Source organism: Gorilla gorilla, chromosome 12 (genome assembly GCF_029281585.2).
Source record: "Gorilla gorilla gorilla isolate KB3781 chromosome 12, NHGRI_mGorGor1-v2.1_pri, whole genome shotgun sequence".
Classification (NCBI taxonomy): domain Eukaryota; kingdom Metazoa; phylum Chordata; class Mammalia; order Primates; family Hominidae; genus Gorilla; species Gorilla gorilla.
This window is the reverse complement of record NC_073236.2, coordinates 111,574,895-111,594,712: the sequence shown is the minus strand read 5'-3', so window position 1 is coordinate 111,594,712 and position 19,818 is coordinate 111,574,895. Positions and strand designations below refer to the sequence as shown.

Sequence of the window (19,818 nt, the reverse complement as noted above, 5' to 3'; positions counted from 1 at the left end):
CTGCTCTGGGAGTCAAGTGACTGTGTGTCCCCTGAGGGCCAGGGCCCTGCCCAAATGCAGTCCCTTACCCCTGCAGGAACCAGCCCATTACTAGCACAGGAGTGGCCCATGAGTGTGTGAATATTTAGTTGTCTGCTGATTTGAAGGGTGGAAGGAACATGAGCAGGATGGATACTGGCCAGCATTCTTGAGGTCCTAAGTCAGATCTGGAGACAAAGGGGAGATAGACGGCTCAGACCCGTGCAGCACCTCTGATGATGCTTGTGAAGGCTCTTGCCTCTTAACCCCTCTAGCTAAGCGCTGGGAGAGGTCATTTGTTACATTACTGCTTCCACTTAAGAAACTGTCTCTGGCTAAGTGGTTGGATTAATACCAAAGCAGAAATAATAATAATGGATAATAGTATATTAGACTGAGCAGTGACCTCAGAAACCATCCCCTCACTTTGCAGATGAGGCATCTCTGGGGTACAGAGAGGTGAAGTGGCTTCTCCAAAGCAGCGTAGCAGAGAAAAGCAGAGCTGGAATCACAGCTAAAGCTCCCCGTGCCAAGTCCACAGTTTGACTATGCGGGATGATGATACCTCCCCTGTGACAGCACGTCGCAGAGATATTGCCCCTCATCAACCCTAGGGAGTTTTAAGATGACCTTTATGTTACAGGAACCTTCTGGGCTTCCTTTGCTCTTCTGGGGCTCGTTATTTAGAGAACATTTGTGGTCCCTCACATGTCACCTAGGTGGACTGCACACACCCTCCTTCTTGAACTTCTTTTCCTTCCCCCAGACACTCAGAGTAGCCTGCATTCTTCATTAGGGTGCCCCGGCACTTCCAAGAACCACATGGGCCCGTGAGAGGGAGGTCAAGGTCATCCCTTTTGTCTCTTGTTATCATAGTCATAATTCTGCTGAAAAGCTACACGATGCAGATCCCAAGGTGAGAGCGAACAGCAGCAGTCAATACCTGTAGACACACAGAGCTACCAGAGGGAGGGCCATCTAGGGGGTTTTGTAGAACAAATGTAGGTGCAATGGGGGTTGGCAGTAAGTAGCCCTCGAAATTCATTACTGAGCTGTTGGCAGCTCTAGGAAAAGTTTAATGGAGGAGACTAAAATACAGCCACAATGAGGTTTGGGATAGGAGAGAACACGAAATCAAAAAATTTTAGAAATTATTTATCTTACTCCCTTACTGCATAGATGAGAAAACAGAGCAGTGATTCACCATGATATAGCAGAGCCAGGGACAGAAGCCAAGGCTCCCGACTCAGTGGACAGTACACTTGCCACTGGAAATCATGGTGGCATGGAAAGAATGTGCCCTTTGGAGTCAAGCAGCTCTGGATTCATAACTAGCATTGCCACCTATTAGCTGTGTGATCTTAGAAAAGTTACTTTGGGCCAGGCATGGTGGCTCACACCTATAATTTCAGAACTTTGGGAGGCTGAGGCAGGAGGATCACTTGAGCTCAGGAGTTGGAGACCAGCCTGAGCAACATAGTGAGACCCGTAACATAGCGAGACCCCATCTCTACAAAAAAAAAAAAAATTAATTAGCTGGGCATGGTAGTGCACTCCTGTAGTCCTAGCTACTCGGGAGGCTGAGGCAGGAGGATCACTTGAGCCTTGGAGGTCGAGGCTGCAGTGAGCCAAGATCGCACCACCACACTCCAGCCTGGGTGACAGAATGCAGACAGAGAGAGACCTTGTCTCAAGAAAGAAAAGAAAAGAAAACTTACTTTCCATCTCTGATTGTAGATTTATTTTTGGCAAAAATAGAATCACCTGCCTGGTAGTAAGCCTGTTAGAAGGAGTAAATATAAAATAATACACATGAAAACAAGTAGCATGATATCTGGTATGTAGTAGGCACCTCCCTTTCCTTATACTCATGGCTTCCAGACTTTTTTTTTTAACCACAATCCACAAGATATTTTACATTTGGATCCAGTATATATAACTAAAACAAAAGTGCCACATACAATGCACTCTGATTTTATTTCACTTTATTTTAATGCTGCTCAGAACCCACTAAATGGATTTTGTGATCCACTGTTTGAACAAGCCTTCTTTACACCACGTGTGGATATCATTCATCCACGTTGCATATATGCCCTTCCTTTCCTTCCCTCCCTCCCTTTCTGTAACGGAAGCCTGGGGCCGCAGAGCTACCTGCTGTCAGCATGTGCAGGGCCTGAGCTGGTGCAGTGTGGAGTGATCCCTGCAGCCCAGCAGAGCAGGTGCATCTCCTCCTCCTGTGCTTGCCCCCAGCCTCTCTACTGCATGATTACAGAAGACTCGTAAGGCCCCCTCCTGCCAGACGTTCTGTCACCTGCCAGCCTGCATGGAACTTCCCCACACTCTACCCCAGCAGAGCCCACCTGAAGTTCCTGTTGTGAGAATTACTCATGTTACCAAAGGCCATTGTCTCCAGAAGGCCACTGTACCCCAGCAGGGAGAGTGGAGCTTGGACACCCTCTCCCATTGAGTAGTTTCTTCTTTGGGAATTGCTGCTTTTCTGTCTGAAAGCCCAGAGAGCCAGGTGTCTGGGGTGTGATTTCAGCTGTCGGGGGATAAGGGTGAAGAGAGGAGGGACCATGGCCATCTTGCTGCCCCTCCCCCACATTCTCAAATACCCAGCCAGGGGGGTGAATGTCCCAGAGTGTTGGGTGACCAAAAGCTGTGTCCAAAAGCCAGCATGCAGGGGCCTGAGCACCTGTGGAAGCCATGAGCTCTGGCCTCTGGATGCTGAGATCTGGTGGAAGAAACTGAACTTACAACCAGGCAAATAACACTTCAAAGCCCTAGAGAGACTCAGGGGAGGGGAAGGTTAGAGGCCTCAAGGAGTTGATCTCCTAAGTGTTTCTGAGGCCCTCCTTTGGGAGTCCTGCACTTTGCTGTGGAGGCTGATGCCTGGCCGTGCTGCGCACAAACCTCGGAGCACTGTTCCAGCTGGGGTGTGACTTGGGGCCTGGACCCACATTCCAGGGTCAGCTCTGCTGGGTCCCTGGGCACTTCCTCTTTGAGGGTCACCCTTTGGTTTTTCCCCTTTCGATGACTAAAAAGTGGAGGGTAATCTGTGAGCTTGGTGGTGACTCACCACCATCCGACAGGCGGCCCACTTTTCCCAGCAGGTGAGCTGCGTGAGCAGCCCTCCTCCTGGCCGGGACTGTGGTGAGCTCCCTGCACCCCACCCCAGGCAGCCACGTGGCCATCAGCACATCATGGTCTGTGCTGAGCACCTGCTCTTGCAGCCCTGGGCAGAGTGAGCAGAGGACTCACCATCTGGGCACACCAGGCAGGTGCAGATGGGGAGACAAGATAAACCCAGGGCTGGGGCTCTTCTCTGGGTTCCCAGGCCCCAGGCAGCAGCACATTCCTTAGCCCCCCACACCCACCACCTGGCCTCGTTCCCAGCCCCAGCCCAGCCAGGTGCACCCATCTTCCCAGCTTTTCTCAGTGCCACACAGCCATTCCTGCCTCTCATCAAGCAGGTTATGATGGGCACGGCAGTCTGAGAGGGAGGGGGATGGAGAGGACTGGCTCACGCTCTGCCTACTAGCTCTGGGGCCTCAGGTCAACCCCCTGGGCAGGCGGGCATTCATTTAGCACCAAATTGACATTCATCTTCTGGGAGCTTCTGACAGGGTGAGCACCAAGGGCACTAAGGGTGAACCATCCCCAAATTCTGCCCTCTAGGCACTTACAGGGATGACCTATGCTAACGTGTCATTAGGATATGCAGTGTCACAGGAACCATCCTAACCTCCCACCCTTAGTCTCCCCTTCCCCTTCCCTGTAATGTTTGACCTCAGCAGTTTCCTTTTTCCTTCTATTACAACATTCTGTCATTCTAAAGTATATCTTAAGTAAGCCAAATGCTTGCATTTGAGAAATATTTATTGAGCTGGTGTGTGTTGGACACTATACTCCAGGCTGGGGATGCAAAGATGGATGAATATGACCCATGGGCTTTGCCCTCAGGGAGCTTCTCCCAGGGTGTGAGAGAATGGTTGGTATGTGTAGATGCGTGCATACATCTGTGATGAACGCCAGAGAAAGAAGCTGGTCCCATGGCCGGTGGAGGCTCAGGAGCCCATTAGGACTACCCTGTCCCTCCATCCATTTAGCCAGCTGGCCCTCCCTTCTCCTCCTCCTTCTCATCTGCTGCACCAGGGGATGCCAAGGGAGCAGAGATGCCTGCAGCCCGTGGGAGCAAGTCCTGGCCTTTGCAGTTGCAAAAACTGGCTGCAAGCTGCTCCAGCCCCAGAGGAACTGGCCAAGCTCCAGAGGGCCTCCTTGGAGGGCCTCAGAGGGAGAGAGAACTGCTCAGTAATTTTGATCACTTTGGTAAGTATTTAAAAATACCCTGTGATTTAGCAGGAACCAGAATTCATCCCAATACTTTGATGTCTAGAAATGGATCTCAGTCAGTTGTTGTTGAAGTCCTCCTAAAACAGCATTTGATTTAATTCAACACATACTGAGACCACAGTCAGCCTTCTCACAGGCGAGGAGGCCGAGCTGTATAAATTGTAGTCTAGACACCAATCTAAATATCTCAAACGCAAGGCAGACATAGCCCAGCCTGAGGTTGGAGGCCCGGCATGCTGTGGAATCGAGTAGAGGGGAGATTGATTCCAGCTGAGGGCAAGGGCCTCTGCCTGAAGCTGTGAGCATGTGATACTGTGTTCCCACTGCGATATCAAGCCTTTGCATCTCAAGTTTGTTAATTTCCTTGTTTTGCAGCTTAGACCCCCTGAAAACAGACCAGGCATGCTCAGGGGTTGGCGCATTTAGCAAGATTGACTGTGTACATGAACCAGTTACAAGCACTTGTTTGTTCCTAAAGCCCACACCCGAGAGCCAGGCTGCCATCGCCCGGGGCATAATTACAAAACAAGCTCCCATCGTGCCAGTCACTCACTCACCAAGGCACCCAGAGTTGGATGGCAGTTGTCACAGGGGCCTTTGGAGGGTTTGGGGTGAAGGACATTGAAACAGAAGCAGGTCTCTTTGTAACCATCCTGTTGTGAGGATGACCCTTTGACACGAGGCCCTTTGACACGAGGCGAGTAACCCCAAGTGAGTCAGAATTTACAGTGGCGGTTCAGGACAATGAGGACAAGGCAAGACCACGAGGCATGATTAGCAGGACTTGTCTTACACTATTTACAGGACTGCTTTGATTTTCAGACCACAATCGGTTTTCATATGACTGATTAAAAACATGTGCCGGTTGAAGTCACAGCTGCAGAAGAAAACTGGAAAAAGCAGTGAGCCTTAGATGTTGGAACTTGCCTCTATTTGCAAAAATGACCTCTGACTTGATTTATGCCCTTGATTTCCTGACAGTGAGGGCTGTGTCCCTGAACCACTTCTCCTACCACACCCCACCCTACCACCACATTGGCCTGACTCTAGCAAACATCATGAGGCTCATCTTACAATTACCCAAAGAAAAGCATTTTTGAATTCCAGAATTCAAGTCCTGTTTTGGAAGAAGGCAACTTTAGGCTCTTGCCAAATAAAAAGTTCCAAGTGAAGGAGGCTAACAGCAACAAGACCACAGGGTCTCGTCCACGGGGCCGGGCTCTAGTGGCACTGGGGTTGGAGTGACATTGGCAGGTATCTTAACTAAACTTGCTAAGCTTCTGTTTTCTCTCCTGCAAAATGGGGAGCATGACCCCTGCCACACCCAGTAGTGTTGTGAGCACCACCTTTGCAAAGCTTAACTGCCTGAGGTGCTCTCTCCCCGCTGCCAGTCCCCAACCTCTTTGGGTTGTATATTCTGTGTTTTGTTTTCATTTATTTAAAGCTATATTGATTCAGTTTGTCAGATGTCTATTTTATGGATTTTTATCCTTTTGAAAAGATCTATTGAATCAATAAAGCATTGTAATTCCAGTAGGAAAGAACCCTTTAGATGAGACTTTGTTGAACAAAGTTTCCTACTGGCCTCAACCCCAAGGCCTCTGAGCATTTCCCTGATAGCTCCCTGTCTTCACTTTCTTCAGTCTCCTGATTTCCCCTTCTCTAGAACCCAACCATTATGTCATTTTCCAGGCATTACCCCTGATAACTTATGCTTCCTGAGCTAGAGGGCAGAGGGGTGGCCGAGAGGAACAGGCCTTCATGTCCCCCGACAAAACTGTCTATGGCACTTTTTGCTCAGGGCTCTGCAGTGTTCACTAACCCTACCCCATTTGTATAAAACTATGCAGATGGAAACGATCCAATAATAACCCAACTACTCCCACCACCTTTGCAGCATTACCACCTCCTACTGAAACTTGCATTTGTGTGGGGCCCTGGGCTTGGTACTTGATACACATTTCCATTCTCCTCACAACCTCCTTGAAAAGAGGTGCTAGTCAATAAAAAATGATAAAGGGGCTATCACCACTGACCCCACAGAAATACAAACAACCATCAGAGAATACTATAAACACCTCTGTGCAAATAAGCTAGAAAATCTAGATGAAATGGATAAATTCCTGGACACATACACCCTCCCAAGACTGAACCAGGAAGAAGTTGAATCCCTGAATAGACCAATAACAAGTTCTGAAATTGAGGCAGTAATAAATAGCCTACCAACCAAAAAAAGCCCAGGACCAGATGGATTTACAGCTGAATTCTACCAGAGGTACAAAGAGGATCTGGTACCGTTTCTTCTGAAACTGTTCCAAACAATTGAAAAGGAGGGACTTCTCCCTAACTCACTTTATGAGGCCAGCATTATCCTGATACCAAAACCTGGCAGAGATACAACAAAAAAAGAAAATGTCAGGCCAATACCCCTGATGAACATCAGTGTAAAAATCCTCAATAAAATGCTGGCAAACTGAATCCAGCAGCACATCAAAAAGCTTATCCACCACAATCAAGTCAGCTTCATCCCCAGGATGCAAGGCTGGTTCAACATATGCAAATCAGTAAATGTAATTCATCACATAAACAGAAGTAAAGATAAAAACCACATGATTATCTCAATAGATGCAGAAAAGACCTTCAATAAAATTCAACATTCCTTCATGTTAAAAACTCTCAATAAACTAGGTATTGGTGGAACATACCTCAAAATAATAAGAGCCATTTATGACAAACCCACAGCCAATATCATACCGAACAGGCAAAAGCTGGAAGCATTCCGCTTGAAAACCAGCACAAGACAAGGATGCCCTCTCTCACCACTCCTATTCAACATAGTATTGGAAGTTCTGGCCAGAGAAATAAGGCAAGAGAAAGAAATAAAGGGTATTCAGTAGGAAGAGAGTTAATCAAATGGTCTCTGTTTGCAGATGCCATGATCTTATATCTAGAAGACCCCATTGTCTCAGCCCAAAAGCTTCTTAAGCTGACAAGCAACTTCAGCAAAGTCTCAGGATACAAAATCAATGTGCAAAAATCACAAGCATTCTTATACACCAACAGTAGACAAGCAGAGAGCCAAATCATGAATGAACTCCCATTCACAGTTGCTACAAAGAGAATGAAATACCTAGGAATACAACTTACAAGTTATGTGAAGGCCCTCTTCAAGGAGAACTACAAACCACTGCTCAAGGAAGTCAGAGAGGACACAAACAAATGGAAAAACATTCCAAGCTCATGGATAGGAAGAATCAGTATCATGAAAATAGCCATACTTCCCAAAGCAATTTATAGATTCAATGCTTTTCCCATTAAACTACCATGGACATTCTTCACAGAATTTTTTTTAAAATTCTACATTAAAATTCATGTGGAACTAAAAAAGAGCCCATATAGCCAAGACAATCCTAAGCAAAAAGAACAAAGTTGGAGGCATCACGTGACTTCAAACTTTACTACAGTAACCAAAACAGCATGGTACTGGTACAAAAACAGACACAAACCAGTGGAACAGGATAGACATCTCAGAAATAAGGCTGCACATCTACAACCATCTGATTTTCAACAAACCTGACAAAAACAAGCAGTGGGGAAAGGATTCCCTATTCAATAAATGGTGCTGGGAAAACTGGCTAGCCATATGCAGAAATTTGAAACTGGACCCTTTCCTTACACCTCATACAAAAATTAACTCAAGATGGATTAAAGACTTAAATATAAAACCAAAACTATAAAAACCCTAGAAGAAAATCTAGGCAATACCACTCAGGAAATAGGCACAGGCAAAGATTTCATGACAAAAACGTCAAAAGAATTGCAACAAACGCAAAAATTGACAAATGGGATCTAATTAAACTAAAGAGCTTCTGCACAGCAAAAGAAACTGTCTTCAAAATGAACAGACAGCCTACACAACGGGAGAAAAATTTTGCAATCTATCCATCTGACAAAGGTCTAATATCCAAAATCTACAAGGAACTTAAACAAATTTATAGGAAAAAAACAACTCCATTAAAAAGTGGGCAAAGGACATGAACAGACACTTCTCAAAAGAAGACATTTATGCAGCCAAGAAATATATGAAAAAATCTCAACATCACTGATCATTAGAGAAAACCCAAATCAAAACCACAATGAGATACCATCTCATGCCAATCAGAATGGCAATTATTAAAAAGTCAAGAAACAATAGATGCCAGCACGGCTGTGGAGAAATAGGAACGCTTTTACACTGTTGGTGGGAATGTAAATTAGTTTGGCCATTGTGGAAGACAGTATGGCAATTCCTCAAAGACCTAGAACCAGAAATATCATTTGACCCAGCAATCCCATTACTGGGCATATACCCAAAGGAATATAAATCATTCTGTTATAAAGATACATGCACGCACATGTTCACTGCAGCACTATTCACAATAGCAAAGACATGGAATCAACCCAGTCCATCAGTGATAGATTGGATAAAGAAAATGTGGTGCATATACACCATGGAATACTATGCAGCCATAAAAAGCAAGGAGATCATGTCTTTTGCAGGGACATGGATGGAGCTAGAAGCCATTATCCTCAGCAAACTAACACCGGAACAGAAAACCAAACACATGTTCTCTCTTATAAGTGGGAGCTGAACAATGAGAACACATGGACACAGGGAGGGGAACATCACACACTGGGGCCTGTTGATGGGGGGGCATCAGGATAAATAGCTAATGCCTGCAGGGCTTAATACCTAGGTGCTGGGTTGAGAGGTGCAGCAAACCACCATGGCACACTTTTATTATGTAGTAAACCTAACGTCCTGCACATGGATCCCGGAACTTTTTTTAAAAAAGAGAAAAAAGAGGTGCTAGTGTCTGAATTTAATAGATGAAGAATCAAGACACAAAAGGGTTAAGTGGCTTGCTCAAGATCACATGGATGATATCTCAGACCATAACTGGGTGGTCATAAGATCATTAAGTAGAAATCATCCTGTTACAGGTGAGGAAATGGAGTCCCAGTTCTGGATGACACAATGAGCCAGGGCCCAGGCTAGAGCTGTGAGTCCTGTGCCTCCTAGTGCAGTGCTCTTTCCACTTCCCCCACTGCCTCCCCTTGACGATGCATGTTGTCCTGGACAGAAGGAGAGCTGTTTTAGGACCAGGCCAACCAACACCCTGCTCTTGGCAGCCGGAGCCGTGTGATTCCTAAATACCCTTCTAGGAAGAGCTGCAGCATCATCCCTGGTCAAGCCCTGACCAAAACTGCACACCACACACAAGGAGTACACCTGGCAGGTTTGGGGGCAGAAGACAGGCAAGGGCTGGAGGTGCCTCTGGCTACAGAATTTGTCCTTTGATGCCATAAGGATGCCACGAGCAGCTCTAGACTGGATTGCAAAAGACACACAGTGTCCCATGACTTTGGCTGAGTATCCAAGCCTGAGATTGGCCATCTCTGCCTGCGATTGCCAGCTCAGTGTGATCAGTGAGAAGGGAGGGCCTGATCCAAGGAGCCTCGGGAAAGGCTGAACTGAGGACAAGGACCCTAGACCTCACAGGTTTCCCGCTTCTGCACACACGCGTTCTTCTGGCTGTTTCCACAGACTCAGAGCCTCTTCCCCTTGGCCCCAGCGGGTACCCATGATAATAGTTGACATCTATTGATCATCTCTTATGCCAGGTACCATGCCAAGCGCTTACCCAGACCATCTCATTCACTCCTCACAAGAACCCTTTAAGGTGGGCAGTTACTCCCACCTTTTAGATGAAGAAACTAACGCTGCAGTCACTTGCCCTCGTGATCAACGAGTAAGGAGTGTGGCCAGGCCTCGAGCCCAGTCCGCCTGACTCCAGAGCCTGCCCCGCACAGGCCACCCTCACCTTCTACAGCCCACCGGCCTTAGGACCCTCAGTTATGGCACCCTGCTTTGTAGGTGAGGGAGCTGAAGCTCAGAAGAGATTTACCCTGGGCCCAAGGCCCACAAAAGTAGACCCCCTGACTCCTGATTCAGTTCCCTCCACCATGCCATGCCTGTGAGCTGAAGCCTGGGCCAGCCCTGCTTCTGCTCTGAATTCATGGGAAACCTACCCAGTCCTTACGTTTTCTTCTCCTGAGACTCCTGGGTTGGACCGAGTTGTAATTTTATGAAACCCTGAGCAGAGAGACTGAGATCAGTGAAGAGGGCCTGAACCTCATTTTGCCCTCAGGCATATTGAGCTCTAATGCCATCTAAAAATAGATTCCCTTACAGTGTGCATTCAGTGAGGAGCTTGACACTCAGGGCCCTCTCCTGTGGGCCCCACTTGGCCAGTTAATGGGGAGGTAAGAAGACTTCACTATCCCCTAGAACACACTTACACTTTTAAAGCTTACTACGTACTTTGTCTCTGGGTCAAAGGTTTTTTCAAAGATGACAGATACCTGTTGCCATTAGCAATCTGTACTCTGGGCAGCTCTCCATTTTCTCTGATAAAAAGTGAAATAAATGAAAACAGTGTTTTTAAAAATCTATAAATGGGTGGGAGCCAGTTGTCATTTTCCCTTTCCCCCTCCTCCCCCTCCGTTAACTAACTTAATGAGGATCCAAGTTGAGAGGCACTCGCTGAAAACAGCTGGTAGCATCATGCCTTTAAATAGCCCTCGCCACGCTTCCCCTTGGCAGCACGCTGTTGGCCCTGGCAGGGAAAGCCCAGGACAGAACAGGAAACTTTAGAACTTTCTAAAAAGAAAAAAGCTTGCCTTTAAAACGTGCTCCCTTTTGTGTAAGGAGCTTGCAATGTTGTAGCCCCTTCCCCTAGAAGTTTACAAGGAAAAACTGAGCTGATGAGGCTTGCCTCGGGACCCAGTGTGACTCTGGGCCTGGGGAAGTAAGTGGAGGGCTCCCCGGACCCGACCCCTGCCCAGCTCAGGCCAGCGTCCAGGGCAGCAGTGGCTCCAGCACCATCTGCTCATCAGGCACCTGTGGGGGCTACAGTGCAGCTCAGCTGCAGCCTCTCCCCTTGATGTTCGTAGCTGTAAGGTCAGGGAAGGTGACGTCCTCATCTCTAACTTAGGGAACATTCAGCCCTCCCTGAAAGTGGTACTGGGATGGGCCAGACTCCACAGTGCACATCAGGCCAGAGTCCATGCAGCAGAGGTTGGTGGCAGCCTGTCGATCTCAGACCCTCTGGAGAAGCGGGGCCACAAGGCTCTCTCCGGCCGCACTTCCATATTGCTGGGGAAATAGCAGCAGGTGAAACACATGGAAGGAATAAGTGGCCCTCACGTCTGGGTGGCAGCCAACAGTTGACTGTCTCCTCCCACACACTGTCCCATGCGAGTGTGGCGTCAGGTGGCCTTATCACCCCTACTGTTCGTAAGGGAACAGAGCCCAGGGCTTCTCCTGCCCTGCCTGGCCTTGCCTAGGTCTGGAGCTCTTTCTGTCACATCACAGCACCCCTTTTGCATTAAGGGTGACTGTGGCGACTGTGGCATGGTGCCGTTAATGGATAAGGGCTTTGAGGTCCTGAGTGCCAGAGAAGGTGGCGGTTTGGCTGGCTCAGGGCTGTGCTGATCACAAGTGGATGGAAGAGGGTGCTTTTTCTTACTAACTGTTGGCAAAGTTTGAAATTTGAGAATGGACTAAAGTGTTCTTCCTTAGTACCTAAATATTATACCTGTTTTCTTTCTGGGGCTGCTGTCTCTCCCACCTTTTTTTTTTTTTTTTTTGAGACAGAGTCTGGCTCTGCCGCCCAGGCTGGAGTGCCATGGCGCGGACGTGATCTTGGCTCACTGCAACCTCCGCCTCCCGGGTTCAAGCGATTCTCCTGCCTCAGCTTCCCAAGTAGCTGGGACTACAAGCGCCCACCACCACACCCGGCTAATTTTTGTATGTCTAGTAGAGACGGGGTTTCGCCATGTTGGCCAGGCTGGTCTTGAACTCCTGACCTCAGGTGATACACCCGCCTCGGCCTCCAAAAGTGCTGGGATTACAGGCATGAGCCACTGCGCCCAGCCTCTCCCGCCTTCTTAAACAGCTTGTAATGGACATACCGTAACTGCTTCTTGCAAGCTGGTGGTCATCATTAGTTACATTAAAGCCACAGCCCATCACCAAGTGCTTTCTACCTGAGCCAGGCCTGGTGGTCACTGGGAGCAGGATGTGCTCCCGCTTTCCAGGGGCTGGCAGATAAGACCTGTGCACATGGGACAAGTGCCCCAGAAGAAGCACGGACAGTGTGCAGGGAGACGACCTCCTGGGGACCAGGGGAGACTTGATGGAAGCAGGAGTATTTGTCCTGAGCATGAATAAGCCCAGAGGTGGCAAATGGCATGTGTGAGGAAGAGCAAGTAGTCAAATGAGAAGAAAGGAGAGGCAGTAGATCCAGGGCTCGTATCCTGGACCGTGGCCAGCTCAGGGGAGTCTGTGACATCCCCGGGTTGCTGTGGGGGGTCTTACCTGCAGTTTCTCTGAGGAGAGGATCCTTAACTTTCTTAGCTTCTCAAAGGGTCGCATGATCTCAAAAAATGTGATAGAGGAACAGAACAGATTTTCTTCCTAATGACTTGGAGCCAGATAGTGAGAGTCACTGAATGCCAGGCTGAGAGTTTGGAGGACGTTAAGGTCTTGGTCAGGAAAGGGACAGAGACTCACACTGTAAGAGAATCAGTGTAGCTGCAAACAAAGGCAAAGGAGGCCTCGTGTCCAGGGGAGAAGCAGCTTCTGCAGCAGTGCCATCGAAAGATGACAGGAGCTATGGGAGTCACTACGGATGGAGGGACTTAGCGGCAGGAACCTAGAGGATGAATTCACTGTAGGGGTTTAGGGAGAATGGAAACTGGTTCAGAAGGAAACTGAAGGTTCTGTTACAGAAAACCAAATTGGTCAGAGCATTTTCAGATACATAAAAGTGATTAAAACATCCATTTGGAACACTGGTTTGAGTTACAGAGTGACAGGTAGGGTGTCCCATAGGTGGTTGGAGACGTGGGACTGGATGTTTGAGGGGAGGGAGGGCTGGGCTAGCGGTGCTGCAGGACCAGGAGTTCCCCCCTTGCTCTGTGTGACCCCAAGGACGATGGCGCCTGGGAGTGCCGAAGGAGGGGCAGGGAGAGGTAGAGAGAGGCAGGACAGCTGTGGCACCACATGTCACAGAAGTCACAGGGAAAGAGAGCTTCCAGAGAGAGGAGCTGACATTTCAGTGCTGCAGAGGCCATGGTGGAGGCCAGCACTGAGAAAGAGCCGGAGCATTCCAAGGCCAGATTGGAAAGAGGGCTGCAGTTGACTTGAAGGGGGCGGGCAGCCGGTGGCACCAGCCGCTGCATTTGCTCTGCTCCAGAGACAACTCCAGGGCCTGTCGGATTGCGTGGGGCTCTTTGCCCTACGGCACAGGATCCCCGGTGAGTGCTTGTGCTTCCTGAGCAGTTTTCTGTTCTCTTCTCACTGCTGCTGTGAATCTGCCTCCTACCCTTGGGTTAGCTCCTCCACTCCGGATTTGCTGCTTCTGATCTCCTGGGAGCTGGGAGCTGGTAGAGCCAGGCTCAGTAGGACCAGATCCTGAATGAAATGGACTGTGGGAGGCTCCCTGTGGGTGAGGCGATGAGACCTTTGCAGTGCTGAGGGTGACAGGTCTTGGTGGCCCTGCCTGGTTCTTGCCACTGCTCTGAGGTGAGATATCTGGACACGTAAGGTGTCACTGTGATTGTGTGGGTGTCGGTGGGGCAGGGGTAGAAGGCAAGCCTGGTGACCAGGAGCACGGGTGCCCACCTCCTTCCTCTGCAGCCCCTCCCTTCTCCTCCCCTCACTTTTCTCCCTCACCTCTCAGCTGACAGCAAGCTGCTGCTGGAAGTGCCCCTCCACTGCCCCTTCCCTGCTGCACGGACTGTGGCCCGCGGGACTGCCATTGGTGCCCTGATGTGGGGTTACCCATGTGTCCGTCTCCTCCACACTGCATTCTCCCACACGGCGTGATCTCATGGCTGGGTCACCCCACCACCCCTGATGCCTTGTGCAGTGCCTGACACGGTGTGGGCTCGGCGGGTGCACATCTGAGGTAGAACGTGGCCCTGCTTCCACAGATTAGAAACCTGGATGCCAGAAAGGCCAAATGGGCTGCCGCTGGTCCTGCCACCCCTCTTCCACTGACTGGGAAATGTTCTCTTAACACCCAGCCTAGCTTTCTTTCCAGTAGACCAGACTGCATATGCGTTTGGAAATAAATGGAGCCCATGAATCATTTAGAAATTATTAGGGCTGGGTGTGGTGGCTCAGGCCTATAATCCCAGCACTTTGGGAGGCCGAGGCAGGAGGATCCCTTGAGGCCAGGAGTTTGAGACCAGTCTGGGTAATGTAGCAAGACCCTGTCTCTATGAAAAAATGAAAAAAAAAAATTGCTGACATGGTAGCACACGCCTATAGTCCTAACTACTTGGGTGGCTGAGGCAGTAGGATCACTTGAGTCCAGGAGGTCAGAGTTACAGTGTGCTGTGGTTGGACCACTGAACTCCAGCCTGGCTCACAGAGTGAGGTCCTGTCTCTAAAAAAATCAAATGTGTTAAAAAACTTTTAGACCCTCTTTGTCTTTATGAAGTCAAAGGTCCAACTGAGTGGAAAATGCAACCTTCCTGATACTCTAGATCACTAAATGACTGTGTGGTTCAATTGCACACACACTGTCTTGTGGCTTGGACCAGGCCCTTGTCTTTGTCCTGAAAAAAGGCAGCAGGACCTAAGTGCAGATATCTCATAGGAATTGGCAGCCAGGAGGGTGCACGTACAGGCCCTTTGAATATTCCTGAGAGATATCACAGTAGTGAAGTGCATGCACCTCCTCGGAAAAATCCGGAGGGCTTTGCCTCAGCAGAGAAGGCAAATCCAACCCAAGATGCATGAACAATAAAAACAACTGTTCTGAGTTAGCTTGAAAGCTCCCAGTTGCACTTTGTTTCAAGTTGTTTGTGCTAACCACAATTTTTTTTCTCCCCTTCTTTCCCACCAGGGCTTATTTCAAAACCTTTGTCCCTCAGTTCCAGGAGGCAGCATTTGCCAATGGAAAGCTCTAGGAAACACCAATCTTGAGAGGTGGCCAGCCAGACTGCCTGTCCACATGCGTGTCAGCACATACAGCCGCTTCCTGGAAGCCGCCTGGAATGTCTTCACGGCAGCGTTTTGCTCACACAGCAGCTTTTGCACGCCCCAGGCAGCCCCGACTGCTGAAATCCAACTTGAGCTGGCTGGTGGTCCCTGGATCCTAGAGCCCTTCACTTCGGGTTACTCCCTCTTTCTTGCCTCTATTTCTTAGTTGGAAGAAATAAACTCACAAATTATGGTGCAGTAATTTTCCGGGGAAAGTAAAGCGTCAGGAATGCCCACGCCTTTCTTCCAAAGCCTTTGTCTCTGAGACCTCTTAAGTTCTAAGATTAAATGCCCCTCGCTGTTTTTCCTCTGAAACTAGTGTCTTCCCTCTGTGCGTGCATGTGTGTGTTTCATACCCAAGCATTTCCTATCTGGGGCAGTCCTTCACGGCGAGGAGTTACCTGAGTCAATGTGACCAACGTGCTGGGTTTCAGCCACTCATCCAGCCTGGCCTAAGGCTGTTGCTCAATAACAAATGGCCTCTAGCACACACAGCCCCACCCCCTGCCATCCATATCCCTCCAGCCCCCTGTGTGGACACCTTGTTCCCAGGCCAGCCCCACACAGTAGGCAGTCATTAAAGTTTGGTGAGTGCACCAACGGCTCTGTCCTTCCGGCTCTCCCCTCTCCATCCCCTCTGGGCCTCTGCAGCACTGTGTGAATTATACACAAAGACAAAGCTTGGGTGTCATGGTTTATCAGAGGAATGTGTCTGCTTTCTGGGCTTGGGGACTGGCAGTTGTGCAGCCAGCCAGGAACAGAGCTGGGGAAGATACCCTGAGCAGGCGACATCTTCCCTGAACTTACTGATCATCACAGCCAGAAGGGTCTTCAGAAGTCATCTCATTCCTACCCCGTTACTCCCTTCAGTGTACAGAGGACAGAACTAAGGCCCAAGAGTTAAGGAAACATGCAAATTAGAAACAGCAAATTAGGAGCAAACCTGGGAACTTGGAGCCAGGCCTCCTTGTACCATCACACACTCGCTTAGCTGAAACACAAGATGGCTACCGTCAGCTTGGCCATATCACCAGGTTTACAGTTTGGTTTAGCATGGTCCTGTCCTGATGGCCTTTCACACAGGGAAGCGGGGCCCACGCACCACACACAGAGGTGAGGGCAAGAGCTGGCCTGGGTGCTCGACCTGACACCCTCTGGCTTTCCCATTCCAAGGCGAAGCCACTGGCCCCTCCTGCAGGACACACACATGATTTTACAGGGCCTCTCACCTGGTCCCTTAGTTCCCTTTGTGGCTATTGGAGCCCATTTTTACCAGGTGAGCGCAAAAGAGAACCATCCCTGGGCCCTTGTGAAGACTGGTGAGGAGAAGTCGTGCCTCTGCTTCCTGTGTTCTCTGGCACCCAGGAATGTTCTCAGGAGGCTGGAGATCAGCTGGAACAGACCTCCCGTCTTGCCTGTCAGCTGGAGGCCTGCCCAACTCTGGGTTTTTTCACCGTGTGGGTACTATGCCCCCTACCCTGAAACTTTGGGAATTCCCAGGACAAGAACAACAGTCCAGTGTCCTATGTCCATATCCCAGCCCTGCCATTAACTGGCTTTGTGGCCTTGAGTAAGTCCCTTCCTCTCCATAATATTAATACTAGGAGGGGGCTGGACTGGATTGTGGGCTCAGCTCATCAGATCACCCAGGGAGATTTTTTTAGGAACTACTGCTCTGGTAGTTCCCACTGCAGGCCTGTTGACTTGGAATCTCACTAGCTGGAGCTTAGCCTTCTAGGTTTTGATAAAACTCCCCCAGCGATTCTACTGAGCAAGTGATCATGACCCACTAAGCCAGCTGACCACACTGGCACTGCTTCTGACCCTGACCCGCTGAGTGCCCACAAGAAGGTGCCCCTCTACTCAGGGCAGCTGTGTGCTATGCCCCATGTCCCCTCCATCCCCCACTAAGGTGCCATGGCACGGTCACTTAGGATTGCTAGGGTCACCCTCCCCTGATGGAGGGGTATGGATTGGGCTCTACTGTGTACAGCACCAAGAGTTGACTGAGCCCGGACTTGCTTCTGAGCTGCAACTGGGTCTGAAGCAAGCCCAGGCTCAGTCAACTCTTACTGGTTCCACTTCTAGCAGATGGTGGTTGGCACTGTGGGAGGGGGTGAGGTCCTGTGGACTGGTCGTCCCCTCAGCATTTCAAATAAGCATTCAGCAGTGACAGCAGCCAGTAGTGGGCAGTGTGGTCTGGGAATGTCATCCTCCTGCCCCTGCCAGCCCCTGGGGGCCCACAGACCCAGATAACGAATGAGACCCTGCCCATCAGCGAAGCACACAGTCTAACTCAGAAGTTTTGCCACACACATTAGCTCACACAGCTTTACAGCAGACCTGGGCTGTGAGCAACTGAATGGGTTGCTTTTGTTCCACAGATGAGGAAACAGAAGATGAGAGAAGTTAAGTGAGTTACCCACGATCACCAGCCGGTCAGGGCCGGAGCCAAGACCCAATCCAGGCTCCTGGCTCCCCTCCAGCACCAATTCTCACGTGTCCATACTCTCGTGAACAAACTGAAGCTTATTTTTTTCTTTCCCAGTGAAGGATGATGGACGTTATATAGGTTTGTGAGGATGGAAATTTATGATTATTTTTAAAAGACTTTCAGCTTCCTTGCCACAGGGGAGGATTTGGGCTGGTTTTCTTAGAGGGGACTCAGCACAAGGTGACAGTCACCACTGTATGTTTCCAGAACCAGGGACTCAAACACCAGGGTTTGCGTGATTTTATCTTTACCCTGCAACAGCAACAGAAGCCAGTGGCGCCTGTAAACGAGTGAAGGTCACCTGTATATTTGTAAATACTTCTTGCCGGTTCAGCCTGTCATCGAGCATTGTACCTGCACACAGAGGGCAGCCCAAGACTAATTAGTAAATGGCTATAAAATGCTTTGAAGATGAAAAGAACCATATGTGACAGCATATTATTAATACTTAGTAAATCCTGTCTCCAGCTTACTCAGCCCTTGTAATTTCAGTTGAATCTCTCTTGCTTAGCACTGATGAGGAAAAGGACTCACACGTGTTTACCAGTAATACTTGGATACGATCAAGCATCTGTGAGGCCCCGAGAAGGAGGGGCAAGGGACCCTGGTCAGCCAATGCTCAGCTTCTTCCAGCAGCCCGGCTTCCTGAGGACCCATCGCCTACAGCCAAATGACGCCTTTTTTTTTTTTTTTTTTTTTTTTTTTTTTTTTGAGAGGGACTCTGGCTCTGTCGCCCAGGCTGGAGTGCAGTGGCACGATCTCAGCTCACTGTGACCTCCGTCTCCCAGGTTCAAGGGATTCTCCTGCCTCAGCCTCCCGAGTAGCTGGGATTACAGGCACACGGCTGTAATCCACCACGCCCGGCTAATTTTTGTATTTTTAGTAGAGACGAGGTTTCACCATGTTGGCTGGGCTGGTCTTGAACTCCTGACCTCAGGTGATCCGCCCACCTCAGGCCTCCCAAAGTGCTGAGATTACAGGCATGAGCCACCACGCCCAGCCTCAAATGATGCTCTATTAAAGCTCATTTTCTTGTGGAGACATGAACTAGAAAGAATATGAAGTTGAGGATGAGAGAGGAAAAAAAGAGAAGGACCTTGGTTTGTACAATTTGCCAATTTCTATGGTGTAAATACGCCCCCCATGATGGACTGCAGGCCACCAATGTGAGGTCACTGGATGCAGAGTTGGGAGGAGCAGGGAGGGTCATCGTGGGAGCCTCTGCTGGAGTGAGCTGGCCCCAATGTCTGTCTTTACTTAATCTGAGTTTTGTTATCCTCATCTATAAAATGGGAATAAATATCTGCCTCCCGGGGTTGTAAGAATTAAATAAGAAAAGTACCTAGAGCACCATGTGCAGTGCTTGGCACACAGTAACATTTGACAAACAGTGGCTATTATTACCGCAGACCAGAAAAAAGATTTTCTGGTGTTGACTTTGGCCTTTTTCTAAAAAGTCAGAATGTCCCTGTTAAAAAGTCCTGCCAATGAATTTGGCCTTTGGAAAAGTGACCCTGTCTGTATTACCAGGAAGACAAAATGATGAGTCATCTTGAATTTTAACGGATAAGAGATGCGATGTATTTGTGGGGGTTCCCCACCCCACACGCTGGTCTTGCTTAAGCTCTCGGCAGGACTTCAGGCTCCGAGCAGTGCTGGAGAAGAAACAACCCACTGACCTGTTTATTCGCCCCGGCCCCTGCTTTCCCACAGGCAAGGAAATCAGAGCAGCGTGGTTCACTTTTGCCTCTGACTGGGTTTCAGTTCCTGACAGCTCCACGCTCTTGGAGTTGCGGCTGACTTGCCGGAGGGACGACTGCATTTGGTTTGCCTCTTGCTCAGGCCTATAAATACA

The 19,818-nt window shown here is 49.2% G+C and overlaps 1 protein-coding gene across 12 annotated transcripts in view; it reads left to right on the top strand.

The window, feature by feature from the left end:
* The window catches only part of BABAM2 (BRISC and BRCA1 A complex member 2), a 452,513-nt gene extending 436,729 nt beyond the window's left edge, over positions 1 to 15,784 (top strand). For 6 of the 12 annotated variants that reach the window (XM_055377654.2, XM_063695988.1, XM_055377652.2 and 3 more), the window contains one exon: positions 15,333 to 15,784. In XM_055377654.2, the coding sequence (XP_055233629.1) occupies positions 15,333 to 15,396 (64 nt within the window). In that variant the 3' untranslated portion in view covers positions 15,397 to 15,784. Of the gene's footprint in view, positions 1 to 4,173; positions 4,348 to 4,746; positions 5,916 to 15,332 lie in introns of those variants that run through there. The other 6 variants (XM_063695986.1, XM_063695985.1, XM_063695984.1 and 3 more) reach the window with 3 other exon arrangements.
* The last annotated feature ends 4,034 nt before the right edge of the window (positions 15,785 to 19,818 follow it).